Source organism: Ursus maritimus, unplaced genomic scaffold (assembly GCF_017311325.1).
Source record: "Ursus maritimus isolate PB19 unplaced genomic scaffold, ASM1731132v1 scaffold_13, whole genome shotgun sequence".
NCBI classification, from domain to species: Eukaryota; Metazoa; Chordata; class Mammalia; order Carnivora; family Ursidae; genus Ursus; species Ursus maritimus.
Window position 1 is genome coordinate 56511845 of NW_024423675.1, and position 21924 is coordinate 56533768.

At 37.0% G+C, this 21924-nt stretch overlaps 1 protein-coding gene across 1 annotated transcript in view; it reads right to left on the reverse strand.

Annotated features, from left to right (window-relative positions):
• The window catches only part of SYNE1 (spectrin repeat containing nuclear envelope protein 1), a 442550-nt gene that overhangs the window by 358431 nt on the left and 62195 nt on the right, over positions 1-21924 (reverse strand). Inside the window, exon 3 of the mRNA XM_040627972.1 lies at positions 2821-2882. Coding sequence (XP_040483906.1) covers positions 2821-2882 — 62 coding nt within the window. The remainder of the gene's footprint in view (positions 1-2820; positions 2883-21924) is intronic.

Consider the following 21924-nt stretch of genomic DNA (forward strand, 5'->3'; position numbering starts at 1 on the left):
CAAGATGACCCAAGAAAGAAAGAAATCAAAATGCAGAGGAGAAAACAAACAAAACAAAACAAAATCTCTATCACATTAGGGTTATGATGGAGCAGTTGTGGAGGTAATAAGTTTCTGGGTTTTCTCAAAATAATACACTTGATACAAAAATTTGTGGAGTAGGGAAAACATATGGACTTTAGATTCATTTCTGGATTAAAATCTCAGTGGCACCCCTTACCAGGCATATGAAGATGTGTGTTACAAAATAACCCATGTAAAACACTTGACACAGTACCAGAAATTAATCATTCTTCCCCATGTGATATCCTTACTATTCTAACAAAATAAGATAAAGACTCTTTGCTGCTCTTGCATTAAAATGCACCTCTGTGTGGTACTCAGGGCTGTGCTTAGAGCTATTTAGATTTATAAAGAAATTCCAAGAATCAGCATAGGCATTAAAGACTTTACATGGTTGCTGGGAAGCTGAGATATACAGTACAAAACAATTTAAGCCATGCTCAACTTCTCCACCTATGCTACAGGTTCTGAAGAAGAGCTAAGATTTTGGATTCTACTTCACTAGACCAGGAAAGCCAGAGCAGACAGAGGGATGGCACTGGGGGAGGGGTGCAGGGGCAACCAGGACCATGCTTAGAGCGTCTGCTAGGGGACAGGCTATTTCCCATGTGGCCAGAAATGACTTCGTGAGTGAGAGAGACTGGCACTATACATTAAAGGTAGGACTTAGATATTTAGATGGGAAATTACAGGGGTGACTTTATAAAGCAAGGCTAGAAAAGAGAACAGGAAAGGATGCACATTTGTAGAGCCTATTCCAATAATCAGTTATTACATAAGTATGTAAAGTAACTTGGAACAATGATAAAATAATGATAAAAACATTTTTGAAGTAAGTTCTTGGCATATAACCCCTTCACAAAGGCTTTTCATATACTGTATGTCATGGCTTACACTCAAGATTTTCCCTTCAGGACACAGATGAGTGTATTTTAATAATTCTACTTTAAAAACTTTCACAAAGGTGTTCAACTCCTATTTTTAAAAATATGAAAAAATTAATTATAAATTACTTTTGCCAATCAGATTAGAGTGTTAATAGTGTTAAGGAAATGGACATTCATACAAGCTCTTGGTATATATTAAAATTATAAACATGTATATCTGTTGACTATTGACTGACTTCTAGAATTTTATCCTAAGTAGAAAAATCACACAAGTGTACAAAGATATATGTCCAAAGACTTCAATGTAGTATTTTACATAAAATTAAACGATTGGAAACCACTTAAATGGCCATCAATAGGCGACTGGCTAATTTATGATTCATAATTTGTAAGTAATTATAATAATATTTATAATAAAATATTATTCAGCCATTAAAATTATTACATACCTCTGTATCTATTAACATGGAAATATCTACTGAGTGAAAGAGAGGCATACACAAAACCATTTTTGTGAAATTATGTGTGTCTGTGTGTAGAAAAATGGTAATCAACATGTTAGTGATGGTTATATCAATATCGTGAGATTGAAGGTGATTTCTACTTTCTTTACACTGTGTAAGAGTTTTATCATTAATATTACTTACAATTAGTGTGTAATCTTCTTAACAATATGAAAAAAAAACGATAACTCTATTTTCATTTCGGAAAAAAATAATGTTCCCCAATTAGTGACAATTCTGTAGCAAAGTAATGGCCGGCTGGCACCAGCCAAGACCAGAGAAAATGAGCCCCCAGAGGCATTTACAGCCTTTTCACAGGGCAGATTCGGGGGGAACCACTGTGCCGGAGAATTCCCTTCTCATCAAGCGGCTTTTGAAAAGAGATTATGGGAGAGACTATCCCAGTTTTTCCTGTATCTAGATGCATCGTTTAGTCTTCTGTCTTTACTGGACTGTGAGCTTCTCACGGCCTGGGAAAGTGTCTTACCAATATTTTCCTGTCTCCAAAACCTAGCTTAGGCATGCAGTAAGCAGTTAATTTGTACAATGGGACTGTAATAAATCGCCATGCTTTGTTTATTTCTGAACTGTAAAAGAGGCTTTGGGGAAGTCCCTAATGAAAAACTGCTCATAGGTTTATGTCTCGCACACTGTAGGCACCACTCCCAGCAACAGGATCCATTAACTGAATTCAGACAACTGTCCTGTCATCTATATCTATTTTTACAAATGCAATGTTTTCTGGTTTACATATTTTTTTCATCTGCATATTTATGAGACTAATTTTATTTTAATGTTACCATACTGGGATTTGTTTTATAGTAGCATTTACGTTCAAAGTCATTACAATGTACAAATACACAGTCACCTGATACAACCTAATGTCGGTGTGGATAATTGCAGAATGTTTAGTCTTTTTAGTGTCCTGCCACCATGGTTACTTTCTATCAAACACCTAAGAGGGGACCCCAGTCATGATCTACTCAGACTAAATTCTTTGCTCAAGACAGACCATTCCTTGTTCCTTTCTGTTTCAAATAGAAACAAACGCATAAAAAATTGAGCACAAATTCTCCTTTCCATATGACATACACATTAGTACAGAAGAAATAATTGAACTATTATGATGAGAATTCACAGAATTGACATGAAGTAACTGCTCTTGACTCTAGCTGTCCATTCATCTCTTCTCAGTGACAATGTGAGCAAATGGCACAGGTGGGCAACAGTTAAACTGACAGAACTGCCAATATCATTGATTAGTATTAGGGACAAGAGTGCCAGCAGTGTTTCTTTATTATACTTGGCATTTAATGATTTATTGGCTCCGAATAAGTAAACATATAACGGTAGGTAGTTTCCTTTACCTTGGCCAGATGAGAGTTGATCCATTTTGTGAAAGTACGTTTTTGTACTATCTCTTGCTCATCTAGAAGAAAAAAAATGAATCTAGTTAGATGACACAGTTTAACATGAAGTTGTATCCTAAAAGATATTAAGTTACAAAGTCTAGAAGTAATCATAATATTATTTTACCTTCTAACCCATTTTGCCAATTGTTATCTTGAAGGAAGTGTCAGTACAACTCCAATTTGACTCCTCCCTTAAACATTATCAGCAAATGCTTCAAAATTTTCAATGTGTTAGCCCTATGTTTACCTTCATTCACTTACTGAAAGTTCACTATACAATTATACCTCAATAAAGCTGTTTGGAAAAAGTTCACTGAGACCAACTAAGTGCCAAGTTTTATGTTAGGTGCAGAGACAGACAGAAAACAACAGGGCAATGTCTCCGCTATGAAAAATCTAGAAGTAGAGACAGACAAGCAAGGGCATATGTATAGTAGAGGATTATACAGTAATGTAAAAAGATAGAGCCGTGTATATGAGGCATTACAGGGGCTCCACCCAGACTGGATGACTTCCAAAGATCCCACCACTTCTTGAAGTCCATACCTTTGCATAGGTGACTACAGGCAGTACCTGTGATTTGTTTCTAATCAACAGAATATGGCAAAGATGATGGGATGTCCCACCTATAAAGATGTTGCTTTAGGGACTCCTGGGTGGCTCAGTTAGTCACGTGTCTGCCTTCAGCTCAGGTCATGATTCCAGGGTCCTGGGATCAACTCCCGCATCGGGCTCCTTGTTCAGTGGGGAGCCTGCTTCTCCCTCTGCCTGTTGTTCTCCCTGCTTGTTCACTCCCTCTCTCTCTCTCTGACAAATAAATAAATAAAATCTTAAAAAAAAAAAAAGAAAGAAAAGAAAAGAAAACTTAAAAAAAAAAAAAGATGTTGCTTTATGTTAGATTCCATCTTAGCTGACCAGAGTGAGAGATCCTCCTTCTGGCTTTGAAGAAGCAAATAGCCATGTTGTGAACTGTCCCTGGAGAGGGCCATGTGGCAGTGAAGAGTGAGCTGCTTTCAGTGAAGGGTGGTCTCCAGCCAAAAGCCAGCAAGAAGCTGGGGCCCTCAGTCACAGAGGCGCAAGGAAATGAACTCTGTTAAGAACCCAAATGAGTTCGAAAATGCATTCTTCCTTCTTTCAGCCCCTGGATAAAAATGCAAACCAGCTGATATTACGGACTTGTCTGCTTGATTGCAGACTTGTGTGACCCTGAGCAGAGAATGCATCTAAGCTAAGCTATGCATTGCCTCTCCTGACCCACAAAAGTTTGAGGATAACAAGTGAAAATTGTTTTTTGTTTGTTTGGTTGGTTGGTTGGTTGGTTGGTTGGTTGGTTTTTTTAGAGGGGGGAGAGAGAGTGGGAGGGTGGTGCAGAGGGAGAGATAGAATCTTTAAGCAGGCTCCATACCCAACTCAGAGCCCAAAGCAGGACTCAATCTCACAACCCTGAGATCATGACTGAGCTGAAGGCAGACCATGGTCAAGAGTCTGCTTAATTGACTGAGCCACCCCAGCACCCCTGAAAATTGTTTTAAATTGCTAAGTTTGTGGTAATTTCTTATGAAACAAGAGAAAACTAATATTGGGGAATAAAAAGAGGTAGGGTCCAGAAAGGCTTTAAGTAGAGACATAAAGATATAAAGGCCAGACATAAAGGAGCCAGTTTAGCATCTTTTAGACAGGGTGAATTTTATTCATTCTACCAACATCTACCAAGTGTCAACTGTCTGTAAAACACTCAATCAGATGTTGTGAGGAACACAGTTGAACAAGACATCATTTCAGTTCCTCACCCTTTCGGGGACAGTGTTCATTCAGATCTACATCCCTGAAGCTGACCTCTCCTGGGCTTCAGTTGAACACCTGACTGCCTATGAGAATATAAGCCCTACGAGGACAGTAACTTAGTTCCCAATACCCACAAATATGACCAAAAAAAAAATACTGTTCAATGAAGGAATGAAGAAAATTAATAACAAATCATTTTAATTTGGAGAAATTTTGGATATATCCATAGAATTTACAGAATGCCATTATTTCTAATGTACTTTAATCATGTGCTTTTAAACTTTCAAGTGCATACCAAAAACAAACCAGTATAATAATAGGCAACACTTTTTACATACCAGACACAGATGTTTATTTTCTTTCTTTTGTTTGTTTTTAAAAGAATTTAAGAACTATATGGAATGTTTAAAGGGCTGAGTTGGAAAGAAGATAGATTTCTGTCCATATCTTTCCCAGATATAATCTCAAATTGAACTATAAAAGAGCTGGAAATATAGCCTCTTTGTGTTCTAAAAAAAAGAAAAAAGGTAATGGAATTGGATGAATGCCTGACAATGTCATGTCAAACTTTGCTGAAAGCTAAATTCTAATAATTTTATTTGATTTATTAATGTTACAAGACATCAATGTTTTAAAATCTTAAATTGGCACAGTGTTAGTATATAAGTCATAAATTTAGGTAATAATCTATTGATATTACTTCCTAATTTTACATTATTATATTTTTACTACTGCCACCTTTAATGAAACAATACTGCTATTATAATGGTTTCATCTGATGGTAAATCTCTGAGTTTATATTTAGACTTTGGCTAAAGGGCCTTTTTTTAGAAAGCTCAATTATGGGTATTTTTGTAGCATTCATTGTATATATCTAAGTGCAAATTCTCTACATGTTTCCATTTATATTATGGCTGCAAAAGCAGAGTTTATTGGGTCCTAGAAATCTGCTTTTTTAGATCATCAGACACAGCCAACTGAATTCTAAGTAAATATTTTCTGATTTTACTTACTACATTCCCCAAATAAAGAAAAAATTTTAAAACATCATGTCAGCAAATATTCATTTTTTATACAAAAATCTAAATAATTTAGCCCAACATTCGGTAATTAAATCTTATACCAATAGCATAAAATGTTTGAATCATGGAATTAATATATAACTTGAAGTGAATGTCTACCACATTGCATTAAAACAACATTATGAACAATAGCACTGCCCTATAAAGCTGTTGATGAAGAACTGACCTAACTTACATGATATAGGTTTATGGTTCTTATGGATATGTAGTTATACTTAAAGAAGCTTTAAAGAAGCATTAAGTCTATTTAACTGTTACTCTTACAGTGATTTTTCTATCTTCCACTTTTCAGAGAAACAACATGATATGGTCTTACCAAGTGTCCATATGTATGCATGCTAAATATTTCCACTAAAATTATAAAAAGAGTAATTCATTAAGACATTTAGCTGAACATGCATGTTAGTTGTAAACACAGAAAAGTTTGTCTACGTCACCCATGTGAACTTAGATCTCCAGTTCAAGGAATCACAGAGAATAAGAAGTGAATCCTGTTTATAAATGTTAATCCCTAATTTCTATTAATGCAAACTAAAATCCACCTAGCTCTTAAGCCAGTCATTTGGAGGTCATCCTTGGGTCTTTACTTATCCTCATCTCCCACAACAAATTCATACGGAATTGTTGTTGGTTTCATTTCCCAATATCTCATCTAAATCAAGATCAGCCTAGTGAAGACACCATCATCTTTTGGATGCCTGTTCATTTCCACCACTAGAATCTAAGCTTTAGATGAGACGGCATGGACCATGTCTGACTTACCATCACTGTCTTATTCATTATTGCTTAGTAGATGCTTAATAAAGAAATGAATGGATGCATTTGCTAAGGAAGCACTAGAGACTAAAAATCCGGCCCTGCTCCAAGGAACTGGTAATAAATGGAAGAGAGAAGTATGCAAATAATAGCTCAAGGCAATGTGTCAGCTACTGTAATGGAGGAACATAAAAAAAGTTGAGGGAATATAAATACAGGAGCAAGTAATTCTCTTATAGGGTAAATGGCACAGGCTGGAAGATTCAGTTCAAACATCAGATAAGTAGAAATTTGAAGGAGGTAGAGAAATTTTTAGGAGAAAGAGGCAGTCTTTTAAAAGCATGGAATGAAATATTAAAGTGACAGTAAACATCTGTTATGGCTGGATTATAAAGTGGAGAGGGTTTAAGAAGGGTTAACAAGGAAGTAAGCCTGGAGAACAGGTAACAATCAGGTTATTAAAGTCTTTGAATAGGATGCCATGGATGTGGTCTCTATCTCATGAACAATGGGGAGCCATCAACAGTTTTAGACAGGACAAAGACATGATCATACGAGACCTGAGACACAGAAATATATATTCCAATGGCAGAGTAGAGGCTTAACTGAAAGGAGAAGAGGCTGGGAGCAGGGAGGATATTTGGGAATATACTAGCAGAACACATGTTAAAGGTGATGAATTCTGTTCTCAGGAGGTGCTAAGAGGGCCATGAGATGGCTGCACGATAACTATGAGAAGCAGACAGAGAGGAGCTAGGGGTGCTTTCTAGGTTTCCATCATAGGTAACTGCATAATGATGTCACTATCCAAGGAAGGAAAGAGAAGCAGCAAGCCCCAGATGCATTGCAAATGCGTCATGAAATATCTGGGTAAGATGGCAGCGTCCGCACAAAGAAGAGGTGAGAATTCAGAAGCTGGCTTAGGAGGTGGGTGCTCCACAGGGAAGAACTTGTAATAGGCTCCAACTTAAGGCCAGGTTTTGATCCAAATATTACTGGGCAAAAGAAGCTCAATCTCTCCTCCTCTCTAAACTTGAACCTTGATTGTTTTCTAAAGGCCCGACTGTGTGAGGGGAAAAGAAAAAAAAAAAAACAACTAGTTATGGATATTAAGTCCTTCACCCCTGAGGTCTCCATCACTGGTTCTGTTTCAAAGGCAGCTGGTCCAACAGACCTCAGGAGCTGGAAGCTGTTAGGCCTTAAGAGGTCTATATTGGAAGGCTATTGTACAAGCATGGCCCTGGATAATGCTGTTATAAGAAATAATCCCAGAAATTCCAAGGCACTACCCATCTCTAGAAACTAGTAAAAGATGAAGGGAGCTGGCTCTGATATTCAATTTCTCTATTTCTTTTTCCTGTTATATAATTTTAAAGTATTTTGCTATTTCAGGATAAGATCATGACACATGCAGAAATGAAGCCCAATTTAGCAACAGTGATTAAATTTGACCATTAACAAACTGTCACACCTGACTATAGTCAACAGTTTTCCTCCTGATGAGTCATAATAACAGTGACTTGCTGATTTTGCACAACTGTTGTTTGTCCCAAGTGACTTACAAATATAAGCAAAGAGGCTACTGTAAAAAGTGGCCTGGGTTATTTGAAGCCTTTGCAATCAATCATGAAAATTTTACTGCCTGCAAACATGTTAATTATATTTTCATTTTACCATATATAATATGTAAAACTGTGAAAGAGAGTCCTATGGTTGTTAGCTTTTAAATAGCATTACTAAATTTAAAAAAATTAAAATACACGCCAATGTCCTTCTAACAGATGGTGAGTTTTTTATTTGTTTTAAAGATTTTATTTATTTATTAGAGAGAGGAAGCAAACACGAGTAGGGGGCAGGGACAAAAGGAGAGGGACAAGCCAACTTCCCACTGAGCAGGGAGCCTGACTCAGGGCTTGATCCTCAGGGTTCAATCCCAGGACCCCAGGATCATGACCTGAACCCAAAGCAGACATTTAGCTGACTGAGCCACCCAGGTACCCCCTAAAAGATGGTGTTTTTAAAAATACTAACAATAATTGAAGTTAGAATATTTCAATATATTTAACAAATCTTCTATAAGAACTTATTTCTGAGAGAGCATTTCATAAATGGGTAGGCACATAAAGATGTATATTTTTATCAGAGTCATGAACAATCATAAAGATCAAAATACGGAACTCCTGGGTGTATCCATCCTTATTCAAATTATGTTAATATAAAAATACCAATAAGAAAGACTGTTAAAGTATACATAATTGTTAAGTCTGAAATTGTTATATCTTTTACAAAAATATTAGTGTATCATATATTAATACATTGGAAGCCTACAATAGGTTATGATTAACGTTTTTTGTTTTTTTGCAGACTACCATTTTATTCTTTAGGTACTTTAATGACATGGATGGCTTAAATAAAAGTATTACAGATTTTAGTTACCTGAAATACAGATGCTATAATTTAAAACAAAAATTTTAAATCATAATTTCCTAGCTATATTTAATAAAGTTTTGTTCATTATTTCTGATGCAGAAGATTTCACCTCAGTAAAAAGTTGGAAAGAAATTTTAAAGTAAACAAATTGAGGGCTTCAGAGGGGAGGGGGTGGGAGAATGGGATAGGCTGGTGATGGGTAGTAAGGAGGGCACGTATTGCATGGTGCACTGGTTGTTATACGCAACTAACGAATCATCGAACTTTACATCAAAAACCAGTGACTAACATAATATAATAAAAAATATTATTATTAAAAAAAAAGAAATTTTAAAGTAGAAAGTAGACTGAACTTTCTGACACAACCAAATGACATGGCTACATAATGACATGGTGACTAACATAATATAATAAAAAATATTATTATTAAAAAAAAAGAAATTTTAAAGTAGAAAGTAGATTGAACTTTCTGACACAACCAAATGACATGGCTACAAAGGAAAAGACAACAAAAACATAGGGTGACAATGTAATCATAATTAACTAAATAATAGTCACAGTGAGAAGGCCTCAACCAAATTATTGTTTTGGGATCAGAACTGTATTGTCCCAATTGTAGATCTACAGTTGCTAAAATCATCACTATGTCATACATGGGTAGGGTTTACGGTATGTTGACTATGTCAACATATGAAATAGAGGTTATAATTACCCAATGTTCAGATTTGTAAGTTAAACATATAAATGAAAAAAAAAATTTACAAAACCAGGCTGTGGCTGATTATGAAATATGGACACAAATTCCTCTTATCTTGATCATCATAGCCTTTGCAATCAGATTTTGCTGTACCTCCTATCAACACCTAGAGCGGATTTCCCCACCCCTTGAATCTAGATTGGCCTTGAGACTTGCTTTGACCAATAATGTGGCTGACATGATTTTATATGACTTCTGAGGCTGGGCCTTGAAAAGCCCTGAGGATCCATTTTGGCTCTTAGAACTCTGCCCTGAGACCACACACAAGGAAGCTGATCTAGCATCCTAGAGAGAAAAAGTCACGTTGAAGAGAACTGAGACAGGTGACAGCCAGCACCAGCTGTCAGACATCCAAGTCAGTGGACCTACTGGTCCTGCTGATCTTCCAACTGAATGCATCCAAGTAAATATGCTCTGGCTGCAGTCAGCAGAGGAAACACCCAGCCCACCCACAGGAACATGAAAAATCATAATGTGTTACTGCTTTAAGCCACTAAGTTTTGGTGGCAGTTTAGCAAAGACTAAGTGAAAAGGAAACTGCTACTGGGAATATAGGGCTGTTTAACAAAAATCTAAAACATGTGGTGTTGGCCTTGGGACCAGGTGGGAAGGAGGCTGGTAGGACACAAAGAAACTGTTGGTAGAGATTGAAAGGACAGCGGCGCACTGCTCTCGGAGATCGGAAGGAGAGCCACATATATTTTATGTTTTATATATTCTGTCATCTGTAGTAACCTGAACTTGTGCTTTGGCTAGAGAAGTTTCCCTGCAGAAAGCTGAAAGTATCAACTGCCTTCTACTTTTTCATTTGTGTTGGATTAGAAAATTGTCATTTCCAGTCTTTCCTGGAAAAATATTTGCAAAGTAAAAAGTAGCTTCAGGGTAATGATGAATTAAGAGTGTGACTGTAAGATCCATTGTTAAGAACTCAGAAAGATTTAAGGTAGTGCCTACGTGACCTTCTCAACTGGACAAACAAGTTTCTAAGAATCTTAAGGACACTGCTCACAGCAGCCTTACATGTGGTCCAAATTTTTTTTTTAATTTTGGATTTGAGGGGCACCTGGGTGGCTCAGTCCATTAAGTGTCAGACTCTTGATTTCAACTCAGGTCATGATCTCAGGGTCATGAGATTGAGCCCCACAATGGGCCCTGCATCAGCAAGGAGTCTGCTGGAGATTCTCTCCTCTTCCTCCTGCCCCTATCCCTGCTTATGCATGCACCCTCTCAGATAAATACATAAACAAATTTTTTTTAAAAAATGGATTTTGGATTTGAGTAGCACTACACTCAATCTCCTTTGGATTTGAATGAACTCCAAGCAGATTTTTAGGAAGTCAACAAATCTGTTCAGCTTTGAGAGAGAGAGAGAGAACGAGTACAAGCAGAGGGAAGGAGAGGGACAAGCAGATTCCAGATTCCTCTGCTAAGCGCAGAGGGCAATGCAGGGCTTCATCTCAAAACCCTGAGATCATGACCTAAGCCAAAATCAAGAGTCGAATGCTCAACCGAGTGACCCAGGTACCCCAAGTCAACAAATCTATCAAGCAAAAACACCACCACCTTGGACTAAAGTTACAGGAGAGTTCAAAATGAAGACAAGACTTTGGAAACACAACTTTATATGACTAGGAAGAAGGCAGAGGAGACTATCAGCCATAACATGAGCCACTTCTTATAAAAAAGACAGGGAATATCACTGGCCCCAGATTAATGGGACTAGCCACATGTGCCTAGTTGGATTTCAGAACTATTTCAGACCATGACTGCTATCTCTTTTCCATTCTTTGAACAGAGGCGTCTAGTGCACTGGCCCTGGCCCCTGTCTCATCATTGTGTACTGGATGAATAAGGTGCAGTCACTTCTGTTTTTAGTTCATAGGCCTGCGGGTTGAGAAGAATTATACTTGAGGAGCCTCGTTTGTATGTAGACCAAATGCTGATCATAGGACACTGGATTTGGAGCTTTCAACACCATTGGATGAGATTTTCAATGTCTTGAGAGGCGGTGAATGTATTTTGATGTAGAAAGAATATAAATAATAGTGACCAGAGGACAGATTTTAAATTATGGCCACAAAAAAATACATACACAGTATGTATCCTCTTTTGCAATGTGACTTTGTTCTTTCCCTCATCAAAGGGTAAAATTGATTTCTGCTCTCCTTGAATCTGATCTTGTATTACCCTTGCTTTGATCAATAACACAGTAGAATTGACTTTATGCCATCTGATTCTAAGCCTTAAGAAGTCTTGTACTTTCTGTATTAGCTGTCTTGGATTTCTGTCTTAAATCCACCATGTAAGGAAAGACGTCTGTATGGGAGGACAAGAGTCCATGAGGAGAAGAATTGAGATGCCCGATCGTATAGCTAGAGCCAACTGCCAGACACATGGGTGAGGTCATTTTGGACCTAGTTCAGCCAACCCTGCAGATGAACTCATCCCAGATGAAGCCAGAAAATTGAGACCTAAGGATTCAAGGTTGATGCATCTCTTACCTCTTCTCTCCCATACCCCATGAAAAATGATGAATTATGATTATTTTAAGTTTGGAGTGGCTTATTATACAGTGATATCTAGCTAAAACAAAGGCATCTACTTGTATGATAGACACACAAGTAATCCTTCTTTTCCTTCCCCATTACTCTGTCTTCTGCAATAGGTCTCTCGGCTTGCTTGGTTGTGTCCACTTCCTGGGCCTTTGATGCTCTGATCAGATGAGTCAAGGAGAAAAGTGTGTCAAGGAACAATAACACCCAAAGTTATTCTCCATATATTTAAGCATAGATTAACTGAGGAGGACAGAAGAGGAGAGAAGATCAACAGCTATCAGAGGAGTGGGCTTGAGGAAACAGAGGAGTAAAGAGAATTTTTAGGGAGTTTTGCCTCTGTTGAGAGCTCTGATCATTGCTTCAATTTTTTTTTAAAGCAAATGTCAGTAAAGACATATTGCTCTTAAGATTTTTAGAACTGGAATTGCCTTTCTTTAATGTGGAACCAGTGACCAGATTTAAAAAGCCCTGTTTCATTAAAGTTACTTTTGCAAAATCTAGTAACATCTCTCTATCAATCTGAGCCCTATTCTAACCTAATTACCACCAAATTCACTTGCTGATTATTTGACTCATTTATTTAATGAATACCATCGCGCCCCTCCTGTGAGCTGACACCCTAGTCTGACCCGCTGTGGACGCCATCTGAGAGGATGGTATGGCTCCTTACACTCCAGTAGGGAGAACAGGAATCATAAAGACACAGCACAGCCCAGGCTCTGTACATGCAGCACAGAGAACAATGACATGGAATATGTGAGCGGATTAAAAAAAAAAAAAGACCGCAGTTATGAAATTAAAGGCAACTTGAACAGTAGAAAAAGTGAAAGCCAACCCCTACAGTTTGCTTGCATAGGAGCTACGTGGAAAATGCTGCTTCTACAGATTTTTTTAAATAAAGTCACATGATAAATAAAAAGTGAGAACAGCTGATCTCCTTGAAGGATTACTTCCAATTAGCACAGAAACCTTTAGAAAAGTTTCAAGCCGGTGCTGGATGAACTTGCCACACGTAGCTCCCTAATTGTAAAAAGTGGCACATCTCCTGATTTTGCAAGAAAACTACCACAACGTTGAAATCTTTTCCTGTTGTGAGTGCTTAGCAATACGAGTGCAGCAGAAGGAAAGCAGGTATTGGAAAACGTCGTAAAATACCATCTTCATGCAACCATTTTATTTTAACGTTACATTGTACTTCAACACTAGTATTTCAATCAATCAAAATACAGTGTTTCATTTTGGGTAGAGAGAGTGGAGAGTAGTTGATCACAGTGTTCACATATTTTATGTTTGATATTTAGACTAGGCTTTAACAAAAAAATAGTTCTTTCAGGGATGCCTGAGTGGCTCAGTCAGCTAAGTGTCTAGCTTTGGCTCAGGTCATGATCCCAGGGTCCTGGGACCAAGTCCCACATCGGGCTCCTTGCTCAGCAGGGAGCCTGCTTCTCCCTCTCCAGCTTCCCCTGCTTGTGCTCTCCCCCCCCCCGACAAATAAATGAAAACAAAACCAACAAACATATTCTTCTTTCAAATAAATATGACTTTTTCTTAGCTAGGACCTCCAGAGTTCAGTTGTTTTGTTTTGTCTCACTACATTACTATCCTTTGTCTTACGCAGGTTTAGGATTACAATCCCACATTTGGGGATTTTGTATTTTAAAATACTGCTAATGTAATTTCTTATTCTCAACCTGTGATCTAGATTTTCTTTTTCTCCCTCTTCATTATTTTTATCAATAGCTGAACACAAATACAATAATTTGACACAATTTCACTTCTATTTTACATTGCATGTCCTCTTCTGAAGGAAAGAGAGCTACAGTTTTAACAGTGAAATTCCTAAATTTGAAGTGGAGGCAAAAATAATAAAAGCTGAAAACAGTAAAAGTGAAAAATAAGATCAAATCACAAAGTTTGAGGGGGAGATGCCAGAAATTCCAATCTCAAACATAGTCAATCCTGGATCATGACATTCAGTCAGCCACTTGGAAAACCTGCATTCAGGGTGCAATCCCAAACAGAGCAGTAGATGGTGCATAGTTTTTGGTTGCTTCAGGACTGGAGTGACAACAGTGACCTTTGTCATAGAGAAAATCTGCTGGATCTCAGAACCTGTGACCACTGTACTGGCTGCAGAGGCTTCCACTTGAGACACCAGCTGGTGACTATCACAAAGAATTTCCTCACATGGTCAAGCGTATTTGTAGAGTAATGTATTATTTTAAGTTTTTAAAATAATAACATTATGCTATCATCTATTTAGAAAGTATCGTGTGGCAGGCATAATGCTATATACATTCATTATACATATTATCTAATTTAAACTTGTTAACAACCCTGGGAGGAAATATCCCTCCACCTGGATTTTACCTGTAAAAATAAAAAGGGCTATCAAGGTTCATCGACTTGCTTCAGGTGACACAGACACTCAGTGGCACAGCATGGCTCTGTGTCTCTCCAAAGTCTGTGGCTTCTATCACTTCACTCTACTTGCACATCCAAATTGTCCATCAGGGTTTCCAGAATACTATTATTTATATTGTCTGTTACCAAAACCTAGACATAGTCAACAGTGATACTATCCCCAACTCACAGATGAAACAACAAAGTTTCATAGATAAATTGTATCAGCAAATGAGTGTCAAAGCCAAACTAATAAGTCTGACTCCTTGTCCCCCCTGCACCATATTAGCAACAAATTCACAGAATCTAGCCAATAGATAGAGCACCTCCACGCTAGGTCATGTTTGTTCCACCACCTTCTTGAGCTATAAGCTATAAGGGCTTCTTCTCTCCATTGATACCTTGACCTGTTGTCTTCGGTTCTCCAACCTTTCCCATCTCGTTATTCTCCATCTCTGTATGTGTATCTGCCTTGGTGTTATCAGGCCAACAGGGAAACCAACTCTAGAAGAAATTTTGTCAGCAGGAGGTTTTTTGGGGATGTGCGCTCAGAAACAATATTTTTAAGGGTGTGAGGGAAGCAGCATTGGGCAGATAGAGACATTGAACTGAGATGCAATTATGTCTCTGAAGCTGGGATCTCTTCCAGAGATGTCCTAAATTGAGGTGAGGGGCCAGGGCTTTGTACCCAGGCGCTGACCACTCACCGGATATGGGCTGCCCTGGGGAAGGGTATAACTAGGATGAGACAGATCCCTCAGGCTGAAGACATATCCTGGGGAGGGGCTCAGCTATGAGCCTCCAGCAGGCAAACTCTGGGTGGCTGGGGGAATGAGAGCCCCAGGACTGAAGGATGGGACTTGCTCTGTACAGCACAGCTTGAGCTCTATCTGCCACAAAGAGGAAAGTGCAAAGAAAGGGGCAGGGTCACACTTCTGATGAGATAGTCAATTACACAAGTTCTCCAAATCGTCCAGATGATTTAGTCCTACCAGTTTGAATGCTTTCTCACTAATTCATATACTTTCTCAATCCAGCCAACCAAGCTTGGTTCTGCCTTTCTGCCCTCTGGGCCTTCCTACCTGAGGGACCTTTCTACCTCCCCAACCAGACAACTCCAGCAACCGCTGGCTAGTCCTGCCCTCTGTCTGGCCTCCATATTGCCATCCTTTCTGTCAGATTCTTTCCCCTGTGGGTGATGCTGATCTTCCAGCTTCTAAACATCATCAGCCAGGAGCCTATGCAAATAAGAAACAGAGTGTCCAACACTGGCCTGTAGGCAGGACCTGGGCCCAAAATGTGTTCTCTTTCACCGATGTTCCAAGAAAATATTTTAACTTGCATGTTTTGGGGTGAGACTTAATATTTCCCAGTTTTACTCAATTTTCTTAGACCAGTTGCTTCACAGATCACCTGAAGGTAACTGAGTTTAAGACATTTAGAAAAAAGGAAGACTTGACTTCGATATACGCACAGGTGGAAAGTGAGGTAAGGGGGGCAATATGATGAGAAATCTTAGGAAGAGGTAACAAGCAGAATAAAGACTCTCCCAATTTAAAAAGAAACTATTATAAGTATTAATACAACTATTTTAATTACATCCTTAGAGAAAGAATATATAATATATAAACTATACAGATTATATCATACATAATAATGTATAATATATAATATGTTACATTAATATATACTATATTAATTATATTAATTACAAAGTATAATATTATATGGTTGTTATATGGCTGCTTTAATTATATCCTTGAGAAAAGTAGAAGAGCTTTTCTGTTCTACTTTCTCCACCCCATCTCCCAGTATTTTAAATCAGCATAAATGTAAGTAAGTACATTTCAACTGAATTATTTCATGGAAACTCAGAACAACCAGGACTAAACATTACTTGTAATTATATAAAGATTTAAATCAAGAGAACAGTTTGATAAATGTATATAAAATGTAAGATTTTGGTGTTTTCATACACAACCAAACACCAGATTCCAAATATCAATCAGCTATAAGAATACATGGTACCCTTTATATAAAACTTCAGAAATCACCAGAATCTAGGTCAAGAACAAACTTGTTGCTACCAGGATAGTCCATGTAGCCAAACGTTAGCATAAGACTTGCTATTGTATCTACATTTATTTCTTAGTAAGAAAAATGTCTCTGCTACCTCATTATTTTTGGAGGTCTCATCACTGAAAAAAAAGTTGCCGTGACCCCAGAGGCAAACTAGAATGCATCTGGGTACTATCTTCTACCTAAACATAGTGGTAAGGTGGTGAAATTCTGAGGCATCCTTACATTTTATAAAGGTCTGAAAACGAGATAAGATGAAATAATTTCATTACATTCAGATGAAGATATGAAATAAGTAAATGTACTTTAAAAATTAGAATTTAAAAACAATAATACTGGAAGTAAAAAGAAAATTAAATCATTAACAGACTGTGACCAATTCTTGACCAGAGATTCAGGTTTCAAGGGTATTTTTGTTCATTAGTTGGAGGAGATATTCGGTTCTGTTACAAATGGCAGATACTGACGCATTGATGTCTTAAGTTTCAGAGACCACTTCTTCAGAACATACAAATATCAATCATCTAAATTCCTACACTAAAATTTGGCCTTTATCTTATCTTAGCATTCCTAGTAAGCTTTCACTGTCCAAGCTTACACTGTAAATACTGCCTTTAGGTTTTCCAGAATCATGAACATAGACCAGAACTACTCATTTCACTTCCATTAGTGTTCAATTCAGGTAAAATCGGAAGAAAATATTTTTCAACTTCGAGCTGTTTTAAAATCTATTTTATATAATCTCAATGTTTCTGAATCAGGCATTCAGACTGGAATTATATTAAAAGAGAAAGTACCCACACTCATGTGCGCGCGCACGCACACACACACACACACACACACACACACAGAGAGATACACACGCAGACAACAATAACAAAAGTACCTTTTATCGCACCAGGAGTCTTGAAGTTTGTTTTTATCATATCCCACCTATTATTGTTACTTTTGGAATTTGTCCTAATTCAATCAGTATCTAAATCAAACACAGCTTTCACCAAGGGAACTTTCAACTCGGCTAGCAGCATTCTCCCTAAAGTATCCCTATAGCAACGCCTCTATAAAAGCATATTATTCTCTCATTCTTTAGCCTTACCCCCTGCGTACTGACCAAATGCACCACTCTCCAATGCCAGCATTTCTACAAAGACAGTTTCTCTATTGATTTATAAAAAGTGCTGCAGATGCATTTTCAGGGGAAAAAAATAACACCTTTTTTTCTGTCTACACTTAGGAATTCAGGCATTTTTACTATGTTAAAGTCCTAAAAACTTATAAGGGTTTTTTGTTCTTGTTGTTTCTGAAATCACTCAAATTATTAAAAGTCCTAAATTATAACCTTAGATGTATATGTAAAGTTTTTAGAATTTGGGAGAAAGAAATTAAATGAATCCTTTGTAGACAAACATTACAATGACATTTAATTTCTTATATTTATTTTTATACAAGATATAATCTTACTTATTTCTTAATTTTCTTATTTTCTCACTTAATTTCTTAATTTTCTCTTAATCTCACTTATTTCTAGTTTGTTCTTGGAACTTGCTGGAATTTTATCCAAATAGCTAATATTGTGACACATCAAGTTAAAAATTATAATTACATTAGAGATATACATTATAATTATAGCAAGTTACCAAGGGAATCACGTGCACACACACACACACACACACTATATACAGGGTTAGTGTGTGTGTGCATGTGTGCAAACAATATTAGAGAGTTTTTACATTATTTAAATACATAAAATATCAATTAAAGAAAAAGCCATACAAAAGAAAAACAAATATAGGTACAAGACTCCACAAAGAGTATTTTAAAAGTTCCATGTTATGTTTCCTAAAACAATTTAAGACTAGATCCCCAAGTGAAAAATGCTTATAGATTTGTGGGTCTCTCCAAACTAGAATACAATAGTTTCTTGGCCTGGGACTTTAGGGTAAAATAGAAATTGTTTAGTATCTATGCCTGTTAAAATGACACTATAACAAAATTAGTAACGGAATTGTTTTCATTTCTCTGTCCCACTTAGACTAAGGGATGTTTATTGTGATACCAAATTTGATTATAAAGTGTGTTTATAAAGAATGTTAGCTATTACCATGACTTACAGAAAACAACAACAACAAAACTACTGTTTAGCAGAGACAGAAATGGAATGATGAATTTCCTCAGAAGTAAATGGTTGACTCTGGGAATGCAACGGACCTAACGTGGAATCCCCAGCATTAGCATTTACCATGAGACCTTTAAATGGTGACTCAGACATTTTATGCCTCAGTTGACTCATTTGTAAAAAGGAGATGCAAATAACACAATCCCCACAAAATCACTGTAAACGTTAGATATTTTACGTAAATGTTTTGTCCAAAGCTTACCACATAGTATTTATTCATCAATATATATTGGTTTTGTTACATTTGTTTTTGCTCATTAAGTTAAATATGACAGCAACAGTTTGTGTTAAGCACAAACTGACCATTGCTTTCTTTGATTTTATTACTGGAATATACATTTAACAAAGGCAGGAAAATTAAGAAATTTCTTTAAGCCAGTAGAAACTTGATATTTATTTACATGTTTTATCTTCACCTGCTTCCAAACACTAAAAATCAGAGCTTGGTGTGAAGTGTAAGACATTCCAGCATAGGTTTACTGAACAAATCTGAGCCATTAGGTTTAATTTATCTTGACATGTCTGGGGCAAGTGACTAAGTTATTTAACTACTGGGAATAAAGTAATCCTACAGCCTTGAGATCAGGCCTTTCCACTCCTCCTATAAGGGCTTGTCCTCCAGTATGGCAAGTGTTGTAATAAAAAGTCAGTGGAAGTTGTGGATTTAACAGTATTCTTTGCTTACTGGCACTGTTTTTTATCATTTACTGGGTGGGGAGTATGTCCATTCTCACCCAATCCCAATATATTCAACACTGAATTACTAATATTAATTAATATTAATAATACCCTTATTCTTGAAATTCTCACTTGTATTCACTCAAGATCAAAAGAGTCAAGGGTTACTAAACTTATCATTTAAAATTTTCCACTTATTCAGATAATTCCCTTGCTGAAAGAAAGAAATTTTAAAAGGAACCTCTAAAAAATGGCATTATCTCTAAGAAACAGGGAAGAAGACAGAAATGATTTACAATGGATTTAGATAGGATGTCTTATTTTTTTCAAATTTCTCATTGCACCCCTATTTCTATTTGCTAAGCAGCTATTAATCGCTAAGGGCAAGGAAATGTGGGGATGACAAGTTAAAGAGGGTTTGTAGTCCTCCAGGAGGACCAAATTTCTGAACTGGCTTTAAGAAAGATTTACTGCACACAAATAATGTGCAAGGTACAGATTGGGTACACTGATGATTTCGGGGGTGTGGTAAAAGTGGGCAAAGGGTGAAAAAGAAGATATAGATCCTAAACCTAGCCTCTTTTAAACTTAGTCCCTTCACATCCCTGAAGAGTATTTTTTTTTCCCTGCAACAGTACAGCACTGTGTGTGTGTCAGGGGAAGAAGCAAATATAATAGCCTTAGTTTGATTTTATTGTTCCCAAAATTTGAGCCTGTGGTGCATGTGAGAACCCAGAGTGAAGCATCTTGTCGAGATAAGAGAGAAAGGCCAACAAGGAAGGACTTGGGCAAGAAGATGTTGGCTTGTTTACCAATAACATGTTCTCTCTTCTCAAGCTAGAGCATGGAACAAGCATGACCTTCCCTTTTATTTTCAGTTTTGTCAAGGGCAATATTGTTTCTTTTCAGGAAGAGACAATAATAACAACATAAAGAAAAAAATCTGGCTTAAAAAATAGCAACAACACAGAAGTGTGATAAGGAAAGAGGAGCAAAGGGAGCACAGGGAGATCCAAGAGCAGTGAAATGTCTATTTAGAGACAATTTTAGTCCAATCTACCACCTTTCAAGTTATACTAAAAGCATGGTTAAACTAGCACTTTTGTCAGTATATCTCAAATTCACGGTACTCTAGGATAAGGCTTAGCGGAATTATCAAGAGTGTGGCTGCCAAATGGACATCAGGCAGGAAGAGAAACCACAGGTTCACTTTCAGCAAGGTGTCTTTACAGGATTATTCCACATAGAGCTTGGCCTGACTCAAATATTAATTTCACAAACAACTGCAGTTATAAGAGCGACTCTCACCATTTAAGGATATAATTTCAGGGGTAGAAAAACAATCCACAAACTCAGTTTTCTTGTGGCCTGTAAAATAGCCTTTGGTTTCCTACATATTATTTTAAACATTAACCAAATCATGCTAACACTTCAACAATGAAACATTTTCCTTTCTCACAATAATATAAAATCTTATATTCTTTTTTCTTAACGTCCTTAACTCATATTTTTCTTTAATTTTTAATTTCTTTAAATTTTCTTTAGAAAGGTATTTACCAGTGGATTGATCTACAAGCCTATAGTGAAATACATATATATATTTCCCCATATATTATATTATATTATATATATTACAATATATTATTCTAATGCTTCTATTAAATTATTTGTCTCCATTCTTTGGAGACATTGGCTTCTTATACCATTCTCTGAAACAAAGGCAACAGAAAAGAATATTTTTTCTTCTGTCATGATGCCTTTAGTCTGAAACTCTCCTGCTGTCCCAATGCCAAAGAATTATTGTAAGAGTAACTTTGAATTTATAGATTTTTCTGAACAATCCAAGAAAATAGTGATCTTTATTAAGTTGTCCAAAACAGTTTCTTATGTACTTTCTTAAAAAAAGAGAGAGGTCTGACTCCTTTATGAAGATAATCTTAGTTATATAAAAGAAACCTAACAATGAGAGAAGTAGATATTCAAATACAACAAAGTATTCAAATATTCAAATACAACAAATATTTGTACCCTACCCTACCAAATATTCAAATACAACAAAAGTCTAAGTGAGTTGAAGCAGTGTGATAACGGATAAGGAACAAACCAAGAATAGAATGGAAAACACAGTTTAGAAAGAGACCCCGGTCTATCCAAACAAAAATGAGAAAGAAGGGCGCCTGGGTGGCTCAGTAGGTTAAATCTCTGACTCTTGGTTTGGGCTCAGGTCATGATCTCAGGGTCCTGGGATTGAGACTCATGTGAGGCTCCATGTTCAGCAGGGAGTCTGCTTCTCTGCCCGTCTCTCTATCTCCCACTGCCCCTCCCCCTGCTCGTGCTCACTTGCGCTCTTGCACTCTC